Source organism: Centrocercus urophasianus, unplaced genomic scaffold, assembly GCF_019232065.1.
Source record: "Centrocercus urophasianus isolate 14NV4802_14NV808 unplaced genomic scaffold, USGS_Curo_1.0 seq_25, whole genome shotgun sequence".
Taxonomy (NCBI): Eukaryota; Metazoa; Chordata; class Aves; order Galliformes; family Phasianidae; genus Centrocercus; species Centrocercus urophasianus.
The window spans coordinates 17,797,797-17,813,126 of NW_024884811.1; the positions used below are offsets into that span (position 1 = coordinate 17,797,797).

The following is a 15,330-nucleotide window of genomic DNA, read 5'->3' on the forward strand; positions in this document are numbered from 1 at the left end:
TTGACTTGCTCTTTTACAGCAAGACAAATCCATTTCAGGAAGGTGCTTTTACCTAACACCACTCAACACAGTGATGTACTGTAGGGAAGCAAGGCAGACCCAAAGAAAAACTCCAATCCTTGCACAGGACAGGCTCTGCTAGGAGAGCAATGTCTCCCTTCCAGCACATCCTGGGATGCCACAACCCAATCAGGAACAAGCACCAAGGCAGGGAATGGAGAGTCCCTGTGTGAAAGATGCCTTTTGCGCATTGCCAGATGCAATTCAGAGTTGCAAATATGATTTGGAGACCATGAGGAGGGCAGGAAGCCAGCTGTACCTGGATAGGAAAGAACTTGTGTCTCCGCCTTTCTTCTGTGAGCCAGGAGGCACAGCAAATAAAGGAAAGTGGATGGGAAAGCTCTCCCTGTTGCTTGCTAGGTTGATGGCTTAGCCCAGCAAGGGGTCAGCATGAATTATGCTTCCTGGCCACATAAGGCTATGCTGTCAAAGGGATATCCGCCAAACAGCGTGAGACAGCTGGGCTCCATGCAAGCCACAGGGGGCCCAAAGCAGAGGGCGGGACTGGATGATGGCTTTGGGCATCCCCAGGGAGTCCACCCCCATTTGGTGACAGCGATGAGATACATCCTGCTGCTCTTCTCTTTGTGTTGGAGAAATTACAACAGAGTGGGAGGAAACTTCCTGAACGCTCTAGGAATTGGTTGCCTGCTGTATTAATACTTGCTAGTTTATATAGCTGTCCCTTAGGCAGGCGTACAGACATACAGGCATACAGATACTGAGCTGGGTGAGACACTGTAAGGTAGTAGTGTGTGAATGTGTGTAGTCATGCACTTGTACACGTGCCCGTGTGGCACTGTTTGCATGGGTCATGAAGCAGAGTCAATAGGAGAGAGCCAAGGATCCTGTGGCTTCCCCAAGTGCCAGGCAGATAATGTACTGGGGTGGAAGGGGACAGGCTGGTGACATATCTCTGTCACTGTGTGCTTGAGGAGGATGCTAAGTTTGGATTGCCCTTGAGACTGAGGTTTCCTGTGCATCCTAAGGAACTCCTATCACTCCCATCCAAACTGCTCCTGCCACATCACAAGGTCCCTGCAGAGGTCTCAATGCCCATTCCCACCCACAAGGACCATTCACACCCATCCTTCTTGTTAAACTGCTTTAATATTTGGACATGAAGACAGGACAAAGCCATTCAGGCTGTGCACAGACAAGACGCCCCCGAGCCATGGTGCAAGGCTGCAGGGTTTCCCTTCTCAATGGATGTGTGGATTTGGCCAAAATGCAGTTCAGCTGGTGACGTCCTGAGCGTGCCAGTGGGGTGCACGTGTGGGATAGGGAAGGGGGATGAGGGCTCCCCAGGCAGCTCAGAGGTTGTTTAGCTCCAGCAAGGTCTGGTCCAGGACCTGGTGTATCCCCACATTCTCCTCTTTGGCACTGGCCAGACTCTCTGTGAACACAAGGGACACCCAGCCACACAGCAAGATGCACACGCAGACACAGCACAAGCATATCCAGGCACAGCCAGACCCACGCACACCACACCAAGCACAAACACACGCACACAGAAGACATCTCAGTGTGGTGCCAGCAGGGATGTGCCCAGACCCTCTGGGACCCCCAGGGACAGGTGGTCCCTGCTCTTTATCTTCTCCATCCTCCCACAGTGCCCAGTTGCCCATGGACAGCCCTTATGTGGCATGGGCACTGCTGACAGGTACTACTCCAGCCAGCCATCATCACATCCCCATCTCCCCATCCTGCCATCACCACCAGCCACAATGGGCACGTGCACAAACCCTTGGCTGCAAAAGAGGAGAGCCAGCGCCTGCTGCACGAGCCACGTGCTCCGTGAAGAAGAGGAGTGAGACAGCAGCCCAGAAAGTCAGGCGGAGAAGACAGCAGAGAAGGAGCAGAACTAATGAGGCTGCAGGGATGAGCTCACTGCTGGGGCAGCCTCCTTCAACACTCGCTTGCAGATGGTATCCTCCTTCCGTGAGAGGTGGGAACGGGGCAAGGGTTCTGCCCACTCTGCTGCAAGGGCATCCTGCTGTGAGGGCATCCCCCTGCTCAGTTTCGAGTGACCAGAGGGATAGGAAAGAGTTGGCTGCCTGGGGAAGGGGAGGAAGGCAGATACACAAGGCACTGTGTCCCTCCCCAGTGGGGCCAGGCTGATGCCAGGGGACAGCCACCATCTGATGGACATTCTGGAACACGGCAAAAGCTTTCATCCCTCCCCCAGGATAATCCCATCAGCTCCACAGGGCTTTCCCATACCACTGAGCAGGGCAGTCACCCAAGGGGGGAGCGGACAGGCCTCACAGCCTCAAGCCAGCCTGGTCAAAATGGGGTGGGACACAGCTGGGGCTGGGGGCATCCCAGGGGCTGGGGCAGGAGCTGTCGCAGCTCAGTTGTTAAGTTCGGTAAGGATGACCCGCAGCTCGTTAGTGAGAACCCGGTTTTTCTCGGCCTCCTGCCGGGAGCGCTCTAGAGAAAACAGAGACATCAGCGCAGCAGTGGGAAGAGAAAGAGAAAGGAGAGTTAGCAAAGGGACAGCACTGCCCACGAGAGCCTTCACTGGGCACCCCATGGCTGTTTGGGGGGCAGTAGGGGAAGCAGAAGGAGGAGGCAGCCAGTCATAGGGCTGCTGGTCCATCAATTCCGTGGCTGTGGGGTAGGGTGGAATGCTCAGGAAGGACTGGGACCAGAAATCACCACGGACAGCCCCTGCGGCCAGGGAGGGTGGTGGAGGACAGATGCCAGTCAGTGCTGAGAGGATGCTGTGATGTCTGGGAGCACAGATGAGGAATGGACAGACCAGGTCTAGCCCTATGAATTTAGGCTGAAAGAGTCACGGAGGTGGGGTCTGGAAGGTGGCACAAAATGAGGAAAGCTGTGTCCGAGAGCCAGGGGTGGTAGGGACACAGCTGTGCTGGCGTCCCTGAGACCACCCCCGGCTGCCGGCACCTGCATGAGATGGCAGGAAATGAAGGATGAGCGTGGAGAACCAGAGCAGCATGAAGAAAACAAAGGAGAAACCAAGGAGAGAAAACGCTTTATTGAGACCAACTCAGTAACCCAGAGGGACAGAACAGAAAAGAAAAAGTCATGAAAGGCAAAATGCAAACTGAAAAGCAATGTGCAAAGGACAGAGGCAAGGCAGGGAGGGGAGCGCGGGTGGTGGGGGTGTCTGCCTGGGACCAGGACCACCCCCCTCCATCCCATATCCCCCCTGGCATGCAGCACCAGGATGGCTGCGCTGGAGGGGCAAGTCCCTAGTGCTTGTGCTGCTGGGGGGAAATGCGGGACACAAGGCCCCTGGGCATAGCTCCATCCTCCCACATCCCCGTGGGGTGTGGGGTCCCGGGGATGCACCCCTTCCCCTTTAACACCCCATAGCGCCTACACCTCATCTTGTGGGAACACAGAATTAATAGAATCACAGCATGGCTGGGGTTGGAAGAGAACTTAAAGAAGAGGGTTGGAAGAGACCCTGCCATGGGCAGGGGTGGCACCTGCTATGAATACCCCAGGCCGACTCCTGTTGACCAGTGGCCATGGGCCAGGAAGGACAGAGAGGGGACAGAGTAGGGACAGAGTGGGCAGTAGGAGTGGAGAGGGTGCCGGGCAGGCAAAATGGTAGAGCTGGGGGGGGAGGAAGGCAGGCAGGGGTGCAGTGCTGGTGCCCAGTGTGGGGTTCAGAGGGAGGTGATGTCATTAAGCGCATTGTCCAGCTCCTCGCTGATGGCTTTGTACTTCATCTTCTGTGCATATACTTCGTCTGCAGGTGGGGGGAGTGGGGAGCAGGTGGTGGAGCAGGGAGGTAGTGAGTGGCAGAGAGAGAGAGAGTGGCGGTGAGCAGGAGGCAAGGGTGGTGGGAGCGTGCAGGTACGGCACCGGGCACAAGACAGTGTGGATGAGGCCATATTTCCCATGTGGGACTCCAGCACCTCCACAGCATCCCAGCTTCCCCCCTCCCATCACCCATGCCCACCCCCAGCACAAGGAGACCCCATCCCTGCCTGCCCATGAAAGAGGGACACACGGCAGCGAGGACCCTTTTACCTTCTAAGTCATCAATGGTTTTCTCCAGCTTTGCCACAGACCGCTCAGCAAATTCTGCCCTGGTCTCAGCCTGCAGGAACACAGCAAGAACAGTGAGCGTGATGGGAATGCCCTTAAGTCCACACCCCAAACATGCTCTGTTCCTCAAAACTGTCCCATTTGCTGCACCTGGGCTGGTGACCATCTCAATTTGCCTCCAAGGCAGAGGGGTGAGATGTTATTTTGCTGCTGCCAGTGCATGTCCCGGGAGCAGAGCATCGTGCATCCAAGAGCCTTACCTCCTTCAGTTTCTCCCCTAGAAGCTTGATTTCCTCCTCATACTTGTCCTCCTTGGTGGAATACTGCAGGGACAGAGAGGATCTTAGCTCCAGAGGACACCTCCAGTTCTTCACCCCAATCAGGGACCCTCCTCCCCTCAACCCTGCACACTCTGCCCAGCCCCAGCAGCCCCACTAGGTCATACCTTGTCAGCCTGGGCCTCCAGAGACTTCAAGTTGTTGGTGACAATTTTCAGCTCCTCCTCTAGGTCACCACATTTACTACATCCCAAGCAGGGGCCACCAGGCAGGGGAGGGGGTGGTGAAGGGGAGAAGGGGGGAGCGGAAGGAGCATGGGGAAGGAGGAAAGGAGAGAGAACAAGTTGAGAGAGGAGAAAACTCAGAGTGGAGGAGCAGCAGAGCCACTGGGCACATATCCCTTCCTCGCATGTCACTGCTGTACTCCTGCATCCATCTGAGGAGGAGGAGAGTGGACATGGAAGAGCATGTGCTGCCCACAGAGGGACAGGCGAGGTGAGGGCTGTGGCAGCAGTGCAGAGAGGAGAGAGGTGGCTGGCATGGCTCAAGAGACAGCGATAGAGAGAGGGGGGCTGCTGCATCTTGCCCCACACCCCTGCCCCAGTACCTCTTCCTCTGAGGCAATGAGGGATTTGAGGCTCTGGTCCATGGTCCGCAGCTCCTCCTCCAGCTGTCTCACTCGACTGGGGTGGAAAAGGGGCACCCACAGATTGGGGCCAGCAGAGAGCAGGTCAAGGATGTGCCGGGGGCCAGCATTGCTCCTCCCTCCTCCCACCTCATGGGTGACTGGGATGGAGATCCCTGTCCCCATGTCGACACACGGACATGTCCGCAGCTCCCATGGGCAAGAGAATGGGACAGGGGTGGTATGAGAGCCTCATGTGCCTGAAGCCCTGCTCACCTCTCCGCCACCTCTGCCCGCTCCTCCGAGCGCTCCAGCTCTCCCTCAAGGACCACCAGCTTGCGGGCCACCTGTTGGGAACATCCAGAGGAACATGTCAGGTTGGATATTAGGAAAAATGTCTTCTCAGAGTGGTGATTCACTGGCACAGGCTGACCAAGGAGATGGTGGAGTCACCGTCCCTGCAGGTATTCAAGAACCATGGGAAGTGGTTAGTGGGCTTGGTGGGAATGGTTTGGGGTTGGATTGGATGATCTTAGAGGTCTTCTCCAAACTTCATGATTCTAGGAGGCTATGTCAAATGCAGACTAGGAAGCAGGGCTGCAGGGCACTGCCTTTGATGAAACCAGGGATCAGGGGACACAGGTGGTGGCACATACCTCCTCATATTTGCGGTCGGCCTCTTCCGCTATGTGCTTGGCCTCCTTCAGCTGCATTTCCTGGAGTTCCATTTTCTCCTCATCCTTCATGGCCCTGTTTTCAATGACCTTCATGCCTCTGAGGAAAGTCAGAACAAGTAGGTTAGGAAGAATTTATTCATGGAGAGGGTGGCCAAGGATTGAGCTGCCCAGGGAGGTTGGTGGAGTCCCCATCCCTGGAAGTGTTTAAGAGATGTGAGGACTTGGCACTAACAGATATGGATTAACGACGGATCTCAGTAGGTTGGGTTGGTGATTGGGATAGATGATCCTGAAGATCTTTTCCAGTCCACACAATTCTGTGATTCTATGAGGTTATGGCTGTAGGTGGAGGTGGTACCTGCATCTCCTTCCTGCCCGCTGTACTCTGATGTGTCCATCCTCACGCTCCAGACACACAGTGCATTGCCAAGGAACACAGGCACCCTGTGCAGTAGGGTCACATCAGCAGTACCCTGGGGATGCACAGCTGAACCAGCAGAGATGCCCAATGGCAACCCAGGAGATGTGCCTCTCAGCCAGGCAGGTCAAACTGATCTTTGCCAGTGGAGGCAAACGGCCAGCTGCAAATTGTTCATTGCCACCTGCCGAGAAGGCAGTGACATGTCTGCCCTCGCTTGCATGGCTCCTGCACAGGAAATGTGTGTGCTGAAAGCAGGTACTTCACCAGAGGGTGAGCAATGCCCCGTGTGTGTTCTGCAGCCCTCTTCAGGATGCTACTGCTTCATTCCCAGGGGCCAACCTCAGCTTCTGGGCTACTGCTCAACCCTCAGAATCACAGAATCACAGAATGGCCAGGGTTGGAAGGGACCCTAAGGATCATGAATCTCCAACCCCCTGCCAAATGCAGGGCCACCAACCTTCCCATGGGGCACAAAATCAGTTCTGAGAGAACCCTCTGGCTCCAGGCACAGCTTAATAATTTGTACAGGCATCAGATCAAATTGTTAGGGATTTAATGTGTGCCCTGAAAATTTCAAAGCGTGCCACAAATGCCCGTAGCAAACGGAGCTGTGTTGTGCTCCCTCCCTAGAGAAAAAAACAATGCAAACTCCCATGGGGTCAACTCAAGGGCTCCCCAAGCCCTGCTGCAAAGCCAAGGGATTGTCTGCTATCATGGACAACCCAAAGCTAACCCCTGTTGTCCGCCACTCCCCCCCCACCCTGTCACACCTCTCGCTCTCATCTGCCGCCTTCTCAGCCTCTTCCAGCTTCTGCAGGGCGGTGGCCAGGCGCTCCTGGGCCCGGTCCAGCTCCTCCTCCACCAGCTGGATGCGGCGGTTCAGAGAAGCCACCTCAGCCTCAGCCTGTGGAGCAGAAACCTCTTGGTCACCACATGGCACACAGACATGTATGTAGCACTGTCAGGAGTTATTTTAGCTGGGACACCCCTTTGCACCGTGCACCAATCACTTCTGACCCGCTCTGACACTTTGCAGCCCCATCACTCTCCACAGTGACATGGGGTTCCTCCATCCCTAACATTGTGCTTGATGCCAGCTGCTCCTTAACATGCGTGCACTGTGCCCAAACCCAATTCTCGCACCCCCTGCCCAGGAGACAGAAGAAATGCTCTCAATGGGTACTCAGGGCTGCGCCTTCCCCAGGCCAGCATTGGGGTTTTGCAGAGCAGTGAGTAAAGGAGGAGGAATGCCTTGAGCTGATCCGCTCCCGAAAAGGATACGGGAGCCACTTGTCGATTTCCTGTTTACGGAGGCAGTGTAGAAAACCGGCCCCATAGAGCCGAGCCCCCTCTTGGGGTCACGAGGAGTCCCCCTGCACTGCACAGCCGACTCACACAGCCCGGCCGCGGGGCGATGGAGCGAGCTGCCCTCGGACCAATGGCGCCCGGCCAACCTCGCACCGCAGGGGCCGGAGGAAGTGGGGCCCCCCGCGTTCCCATGCTCCCCTTGCGCCGACGGGGCGGGCAGCCAGAGCCGGCCGGGAGCGGTGGCTCTGGCCCCCCGCCAGCCCCGGGTCGCCTGGCCCCGTTCTCTTTCCATTCTCTAAAGCTTCCCTGCACCATCACAGCCGGGAAACGCTGCCTCAGCAGCTCTTGACCCCGCGGCGGGGACAAAAAACCCAAAACTCAAAGGGATGGGCTGCGGTGGGAGCGCCCTGCTTCATCGCCGGTACGTGGGGCAGAACGAGCGGGGATGCCCGAAACAGAGGTCCCGGTCATATGTTCAGCCTCACCTCGGCGTGAGCTTTTTCCCAGGGAATGACCCCCGAAGTGGGTCAGCGCTGCCCGAATGGGCGCTCGGGAACATGAGCTGCTGAGAGGGGAACCCGATCTGCGGCTGCAGGAAGGGGCCGCTTCCTCTGCCCGCGACAACGGCGCGGGTACCGCACCCAGCTCTGCCGGCCCCGATAGCGGGAGGATGCGGGAGCCGGGGCAGGGCAGCGGAAAAAAGAGACAAAAAACCTCCCCATAACAACAGCACGAAGCCAAACCGGGAACGACCCGCAGCCTGTAAAAGCCACAGAGCGGAAACATTGGCCTGTGCCAGCGCGCAAGGATGGTTTATCCCTACGACGGGGTGCAGAGGGCTCTGCGGCCGCTCCCGAACCAGGCAGCAGCCGCTCGGGCGTGGGGAGCTGGGCCGCGATGTGGGGCCGTTCCCGAGCTGAGCAACCCCGCGAGGCCCCGGCAGCGGGGAGCTGCCCGCAGCCCCCGCCCCGCACCGGCACCCGCGGGGGGCTCACCAACGCCCACAGGGACGCGCGGCCCAGCAGCTCGCCCGTGCCCCTCGCTCCCCGGTGCGCGGCCCAGAGGGACGGCGCCGCCCCAGTCTGCGGGTCGCGAGGTGCCCTCAGGAGCCTTACCCGCTCCCGGGCCTGCCGCTCGGCATCGGCCTCCCGCTGCAGGTGCTCGGCGCGTTCCTCCGCCTCGTCGGCCACCTGCTGCAGGCTCTGGATCTTCTTCTTGACGGCGTCGATGGAGCTGATGCCGGCCATGGCCGTGCGGCCGGCGGGGAGCGCAGCGAGGCCGCTCCGCTGAGCCCTTTGTGGGATCCGCCTGGCTCGGGCAGGAAGCGCTCAGGCGGCGGCCGCTCCCGCCCTGCCTCCATCCCTTCCTGCTCCTCCTCCTCCTCCTCCTCCTGCCGCACACCGACCCGATCCCGCTGCGCTCCCTGCGCTGAGCGCATGTCGCCCCCGATAAGGCGCATGGCTGCGCCATGGAGGGCACACTGTGCCCCGCAGCATTAGGGACGCAGCTCCCCCAGAGCAGGGCACAGAGTGCCCCCCAGCAGGGCTGCATGCCCCAGCCGAGCCTCCGCAGGCAGAGGGGAAGGCGGTCGGAGTGCTTGTTTTCCTGGGAGGAAAAGGGGCAGCAGAGGCTGTGAGCCCCTCTGCTTAGAGTGTATCCAGGGGTGCTCCCCAGAATCTCCACACATCTGCTACAGAGACGGGAGGCACGGACTTTTGTCTCACAGGTGAAGCAATGAGAGGGATGGGGATGCTCTTGGGCATCCCCTGGGTACAGTCCTTGGCCACACAAAGGCCCCCAGGGCTGATGCTCCAGGGTACAGGCATATCCAGCTCTGCACCCCAGCCACAGCACATGCTTGGGTCCGTCAGAAGGGCAAGGTGTGGTGGCATTCAATCCTCCGTCAAGGACCTCTGTGAGCTGCCGGGCAGCCCCAGCCACACTTTATGCCTGCTTCCAGGGATGCCATTTCCCAGGATCTGGGGCTTCCCTGGAGAGGCAGCATCTGGCCATGCCCCCGCAGCACCGAGTCCCAAGCCAGATGGCAGCAGTGTGGCAGCACATGGCTTTGGGCTTGGCCCTAGTCCCAGCCTCATGCTTGGGCACAGATCAGGGCATGGGGTGCAGGGCAGAAGGGGAGTCTCAAGAGTAAAGGGAGCAGGCTGGGGGCAGGCACCCTGGTCCCATATCGGCCAGAGCAGGGTGCCTCCTGCTCTGGCCCCACCCAGGGATGCAGTCACTTCCCAGCAGCGCCCGTTCCCTCCCACCGGCTCAGGGAATCACCAAATAAGAGCAAAGTCTCAGCTTGGGAGAACGCTGGGGCGGGAACTTGGGTGAAGCCTTGTGGGACCGTGGCCTGTGATCGTGGCCTGGGAACAGCAGAATGTGCGTGTCCCTGTGCTCGCAGTTCGCTGGGACAGGCCGGTGGCCAGAGACAACACAGGGCTGGAGGGGGACGTACCCTGCTCCAACCACCACGCTGTCCTCACGGGATGTCTCTTTGGGAGACAAGGAGGGAATGGGGCTGCAGTGACCTTGCTCCGCACTGCCAGCACTCTGATAATCAGTGGCTACGAGAGCAGCCTGTCCCCAAGCCCTGTGTCTGGGGCATCCTGCACCCAGCTCACCCCATCCTGCATGAACCTGCTCAGAGCAGCACAGAACCACACACATCACAGTTGCCCTCTGGACAAGATAAACAAACTCTTCCAGGGAATACCCACTGCTTTGACAACTTGGTCAGCCTTAAGGCAGCCTGACTTTGGGCAGCCTTAAGGGTTGGGAATCGATGCCAGAACCTTTCTCAGGACAAACTTGTAAAACCCCTACAAACGCAGCCTGGCACTGGGGCCACTGGCATCCAATGAGGCTCACTGCCTGCTCTGCCCACATCCCTGACCCGGCAACCCCTGTTCCCCTGTAGGCTGGGGTCCCAGTAGGGAACATGGGCACCTCCAAGGACTTTGCTGTCGTTGTCTGTCCTCATCTGCTCTCCCTTGTCCTTGGCGGCCACCTTGGACTTTTGACGCATCTCCCCCATTTAGCTCCATAAACCCGCCAGGATTGAATTTTTGTTCTCAATCCTAAAAAGCCTGGCCATGCCCCTGCTGGCCATGCTCCAGACAGCTCCCCTTTAGCTTCTCCTCCAGTTTCCAGGGTTGGTTTTCATCAGAGAAGGACTGGCTATCAAAAGGAGCATTTATTTATAGGGTGCCAAATACCCCGTGTGGCACTGCGGGTTGTTATACCCAGTTCCTAAACAGGCTCAAGCCATGCACAGCTGTTCCACCCTTCATCTCAGCCAGGGCGCAAGCCAATTTCAACACCTTCCTAACATCTCCCCACTGGGATCCATTTCCCAGGAGTAGCATCAGTCATGGCCCTAAATAAAACTCTTCCCAGCCTTTCCCTTCTCAGGGTACAGGGTGGCACGTTGAACCCCTAAAGGGCTGTCCCCATGCTCCCTGAGCATCCTTCCCAACCAGCGCTCAGTGCGGGCAAGAGTTTTCCTATTTCTCAATTTCTTTTCCCATTTTTTTCTAACACGTTTTAGCAACTATTTCCAAGTTTTCCCTACATGTGCATGTCGGCGCAGTGGGGATGCTCATCCCTATGAGCTCTAGGGCACTGGGCCAAGTGATGCCCCGGTACCCTGGCACCTATATGGCATCCACAGCCAGAACGGGTCCGACACCCTTCCCACCAAGGCTGACCATATAAGGTTCCCCTCTTCCTTCACCCCCCGGGGTCCAGTGCCTGCTCAGGGGAGGGGTTGCCTACGTACGTCCGTGGCTTTCTTCTCCGCCTGCTCCAGCTTCTCCTGGGCCTCCTTGACAGATTCAGAGTATTTCTCCACCTCATCTTCTGTGCCCTTCAGCTTCTTCTGCAGGCCCTGCTGTTCCTCCTCCAGCTGGGGAAGGGATAGAGCACGGGTGTCATGGGTGGTCACCCTGGAACACCCACCCAGCAAGAGGCAGCCATCCTCACCCTGCGGTGACTGAAGTCCATTTTGGGGCCCCAGGACTTCAGGGCTGGGGACAGGAGAAGTCCTGACATGGAGACACAGCTTTGGGGCACTGGGAAGGTCCCTGTCCATATGGCTGTGGTGGGAGTGCATTGTCCCCCAGGACCCCGTGCAGAGGGATAGGGAAGTGGCAATAGGGGGTCCCAGCAAGACATAGTGAGTTTGGGGATACTGAGGTCAGAAACAACAGGCACTGGTCCCCATGGTTGGACAGCCCCAGATTGGAGATCCCTAAGGTTGGACACCCAGCAGGACTACTTCCCTAAGACTGGCTATCTCCAAACTGGGGATCCCAGAGGTTAGAAACCCCTGAATTGTTGATCCTCAAGATTGGACACCCAGCAGGACAAGGTCCCAAAGGTTGGACAACCCTAGGATGGGGGGGTTCCCACGTTGGACACCCATTAGGGCAAGGACTCCGGGGCCAGACATCCCTAGACTGTGGGTCCTCAAGGGTTGTACACCCCTATAATGGGGGCGGCCAAGATCGAACACCCAGAGAAGCAGGATCCTCAGGGCCAGATCCCTTTAGGGCCGGGATTCCCAGCGCTTTTTTGGGGAAGGCTATGGGACACTCACCTGCTTGCAGCGATCCTCTGCCTGCTTCTTGTCAGCCTCCGCCTGCTCGGCACGGTCGATGGCATTCTCCTTGTCCAGTTTGAGCATCTGCATCTTCTTCTTGATGGCCTCCATGGTGGCGGTGGGGCGGCGGCAGCGGTGGGGCGCGAGGCGGCGGCGGTGGGGATCGGAGCACCGGGGGCAGCGGCAGCACCGGCACTGCGCCCACCGCCCCGCCGCGCCGCCTAAGAGCCGGGGAGGGGCCGCGCCGGGAGGGAGGGGGCCGCCCCGGGACCTCCCCCGCCGCCCGCCAGCACCTTTTAGGGACAGACTTCGCCGCAGTCCGCGGCACCGAGGGAGACGGGGGGGTCGGCACCCGGCGGGCAGCCCCGGCACCTGGCACCGAAGGGGCACCGGGAGAGGGGCGTAGCGGTGGCACTGCGCTGGGGACACCAGGGTCTCTGCTGTGGGGGTGCCGTGGTGGCACGGTGCTGGGGACATCGGTGACAGCACTCTGGGGACGCCGCGAGGGGTCCGATTGAGGGGACACACTGCTGAGGGCACTCCTGGTGGCACTTCCGCGGGAACACTGGCGGCGCTGAGCTTGAGGACCCCCCTCAAGCTTTTACCCCTGTGCTGTTATTGTCACCTGGGGACACTGCTTGGTGACTCGCCGATGTCAGTGACCCACCTCTGTCCGCAAAGCTGTGCCTGAACGAGGGGACACCCTGCACTTTGTCACTGTGCCCTGGGGAAGGGGGACCCTGAGGGCTGGCGCTGCTCTTGGGGACACCCATGGCAGTCCTGGGGGTCCTGGGGTGCTGCAATGGCACTCGGACTCCTACAGGCTGTGACCACCTGGGGACACCCCATAGGCCAGCTCTGCTCCCTGGGGCAAAGGGGCACTCCATCAGCTCCAAAAGGAGCAGGGGATGCCCAGAACCATCATGATACTGCTGTGCCCCAGGGTCCCCTGTGTTGTTTGTGTCTCTGTGCCTACAGCAGGACACTGTTCTTCTGGCACTGCAGCCCCCCATATAGCCCCATAGCAAGGGTGCCCCACCAGCCTGGCACAGCTGGAGACTGGGGTCATGGCCCTAAGCCAAACATAGCACCCCACTCCTAGAGCCAGCAGTGGGCACAGGGATGCTCTGTGGAGGTGGCCACAGTGAGACCCCCCTGTGCCACGCAGGCTCCTCCTAGTACAGCCACCCCAGGACCCTCCTCCGCACCGCCCCAGTGTCCTCTGTGAAAGGCCTGGCAGCAAAACACAACGGAAAAATCCTCTGGGACTGGAGAGAGCCAAGCACTGACCCCCCCTTCTCATCCCACTGCTGTGTCACAGCGCCAGCACCAGCACTGCCCCACGTTACCACCACTCCAGTGCAATCATCCCCAGCAGGAGGGCACCTCCAATGGGACAGTGTACCAGGGTGACTTGGGGCATGCAGGCTGCCTTGCTCCTTCTTTCTTCTCAAAATAAACCTTATTCTATAGGCCAAAAAAAAAAAAAAAAAAAAAAAAAAGGCAAACCCTTCTGATCCCAACTCCTCCAAAAATACCCTATGCTTGAATACCGCTCGTAAATGCTTCTGGTGCATTCCCAGCTGCAGGGTGGGTTTGGAGCTGGGGGGGTCAGAGGGGATGGGGTGGGATGGGATGGACGAGGTGAGGGACTGTGTGAGCTCCAAGGCCATCCCTTTGCACCCACATCCAGCAATGGGGCGCACACTTGACTTTTTGGCACAGAGGTGCGGTGAAAATGGTTGGAGGTGAGAACTGGAGAAAATGGTTTTATAGGAGCAAGACAAGGATTGTTGGCACTGGGGAAGATGCTTCAGCCCAGAGCAGCCCAGTGAACTCAGAGGTGATGAGTACAACGTGAGCAGCTGGGGAAGCTTCCTATGAGCCCCCCTAGGGATGCAGGTCCCTCTCACTGCACTCTCCATTTTCCCCGTGGCCACATCCTACAGGAACATCTGGTGCCATGCAGGTGCTCCTGTCCATGGCTTTGCCCTCAAAGCTGAACTGCAGGACAAGGGGTTCTAGGGTAGGCACCTTTCTCCAGTATGTTCCTAGGGAAGGGACTTCTTTGGTTGTCATCACTGCCCAGTGTACCCCAATGAGCCAGGCTGCAGGTCGTCTGCCCACCCCAAATTCGGGGCCATGGTGGGACTGCTGGCACCTTATGATTGACATATCCCGAGCACCACTTGTGCCTGCTGGAACCTGCATGCAAAAATAGCCCCTCCAATCCCAGCTGAAAGATTTATGGACTCAGGGCTCCAGCCATGCTAAATGCTGCCTTATGTCCCTCCAAAATGTATTTACAACTGGCACCTGTGTCCCAACCTTTGCCTGAGAGGTGTGGCTGAGGGTCCCCACTGCTGCAGCCCACTACCCTGGGTGGTGGAGCTGGGCTGTGCTTGTGTCTGGTACCTGGTGCTGGGTCAGGCAGTGCAGATTGTCAGGGGACAGCTGGCAGGGCTGAGATTCCTGCGGGAGGCACAAATCTGCCCTGGAGCTGGGCCATGGCACAGCGTCACGGGGGGCATAGTGGCCCCTCTGCACTTCGACACCCGAAGATGCTGCAGGACACCACAGTGCTGCAGGGAACGGAGACACCCCCCCCCCCCCCCCCAAAGTCCCATGGCCAGCCCAATGGACACAGCTGAGAACTGCAGAGTTGTGACATGCCATGCAGTGCAGTTCAGCCTCCAGGCTGCTCGCTGGTGCTGGCCCTGCAGCATGGGTACTTGGGGTGCAGGGACAGAGGTATCCCCACTGCATCCCACCATATCCCTCGTGTCCCCAAGCTCTGCTGAGTGACGGGACGGGGTGGCAGCAGGTGGGGAAGGGGCCATGCTGGGGCAGCCGGGGTGACTATTTCAGGGCCTGAGCTTAGCCCAGGCAGCCAGAGGGGCTCCAGCCGCATTCCCGGCTGCTGCCCCATTGGGGGGTCGATATATAGGGGGTGCCCCACCTGCACCCCCTCCTACCACTCTGCCTAGGGATATTTTCGGCTGCCTGCAGGAATGGGGCCAGGAGTGCAGAGCCTCAGGGGCAGGTGCTACACTGGAGCTCAGCCGGCCCCCAAATCCCCCTGCAACAAAATCCCCCCCCCCGCCCTGGGCAGCACCTGTGAGGCTGCCAATGGGGGTCTGGGTTGCCGGGTGCTGCTTTGGACATGCCTCAAATAGTTTCCATGCTGTATAAGCACTCGTGCTGCTTTCCCCCTGCAAGGAGGGCTGGCAGCCCCGTGCTGCCCACAGCGGGGTCTGCAGCACTCCTCCCTCCATAAAGCCCTGCTCCTTGGGGGCACCTAAAGTTGGAGGTCCCTGCACTCCCCC

The 15,330-nt window shown here is 58.8% G+C and overlaps 1 protein-coding gene across 5 annotated transcripts; it reads right to left on the reverse strand.

The window, feature by feature from the left end:
- Nucleotides 1-1,151: 1,151 nt before the first annotated feature.
- Nucleotides 1,152-12,187, reverse strand: TPM2 (tropomyosin 2). Of its 5 annotated transcripts, none has more exons than XM_042825812.1 (9): nt 12,002-12,187; nt 11,183-11,308; nt 6,861-6,994; nt 5,649-5,766; nt 5,269-5,339; nt 4,535-4,610; nt 4,350-4,412; nt 4,072-4,141; nt 1,152-1,456 (listed from the first exon to the last, which is right to left on the reverse strand). In XM_042825812.1, the coding sequence occupies exons 1-9, from the start codon at nt 12,113-12,115 to the stop codon at nt 1,374-1,376; spliced, it is 855 nt and encodes a 284-aa protein (XP_042681746.1). In that variant the 5' UTR covers nt 12,116-12,187; the 3' UTR covers nt 1,152-1,373. The 5 variants fall into 5 exon arrangements, with proteins under 5 accessions (XP_042681746.1, XP_042681744.1, XP_042681748.1 ...); XM_042825810.1 differs by lacking the exon at nt 4,535-4,610 and adding an exon at nt 4,975-5,050 and having other exon boundaries at nt 12,002-12,186; XM_042825813.1 differs by lacking the exon at nt 1,152-1,456 and adding an exon at nt 1,463-3,787.
- Nucleotides 12,188-15,330: the final 3,143 nt, after the last annotated feature.

What these genes read in the sequence shown, in the direction of transcription:
- TPM2 (XM_042825812.1), bottom strand. Translation starts at nt 12,115, where the DNA reads ATGGAGGCCATCAAGAAGAAGATGCAGATGCTCAAACTGGACAAGGAG. An exon ending in CCGACCGCAAATATGAGGAG is followed by an intron (nt 5,340 to 5,648) that starts GTATGTGCCACC and finishes TGTTCCCAACAG; the next exon opens with GTGGCCCGCAAGCTGGTGGT. An exon ending in TGGAGGCCCAGGCTGACAAG is followed by an intron (nt 4,413 to 4,534) that starts GTATGACCTAGT and finishes CTGTCCCTGCAG; the next exon opens with TATTCCACCAAGGAGGACAA.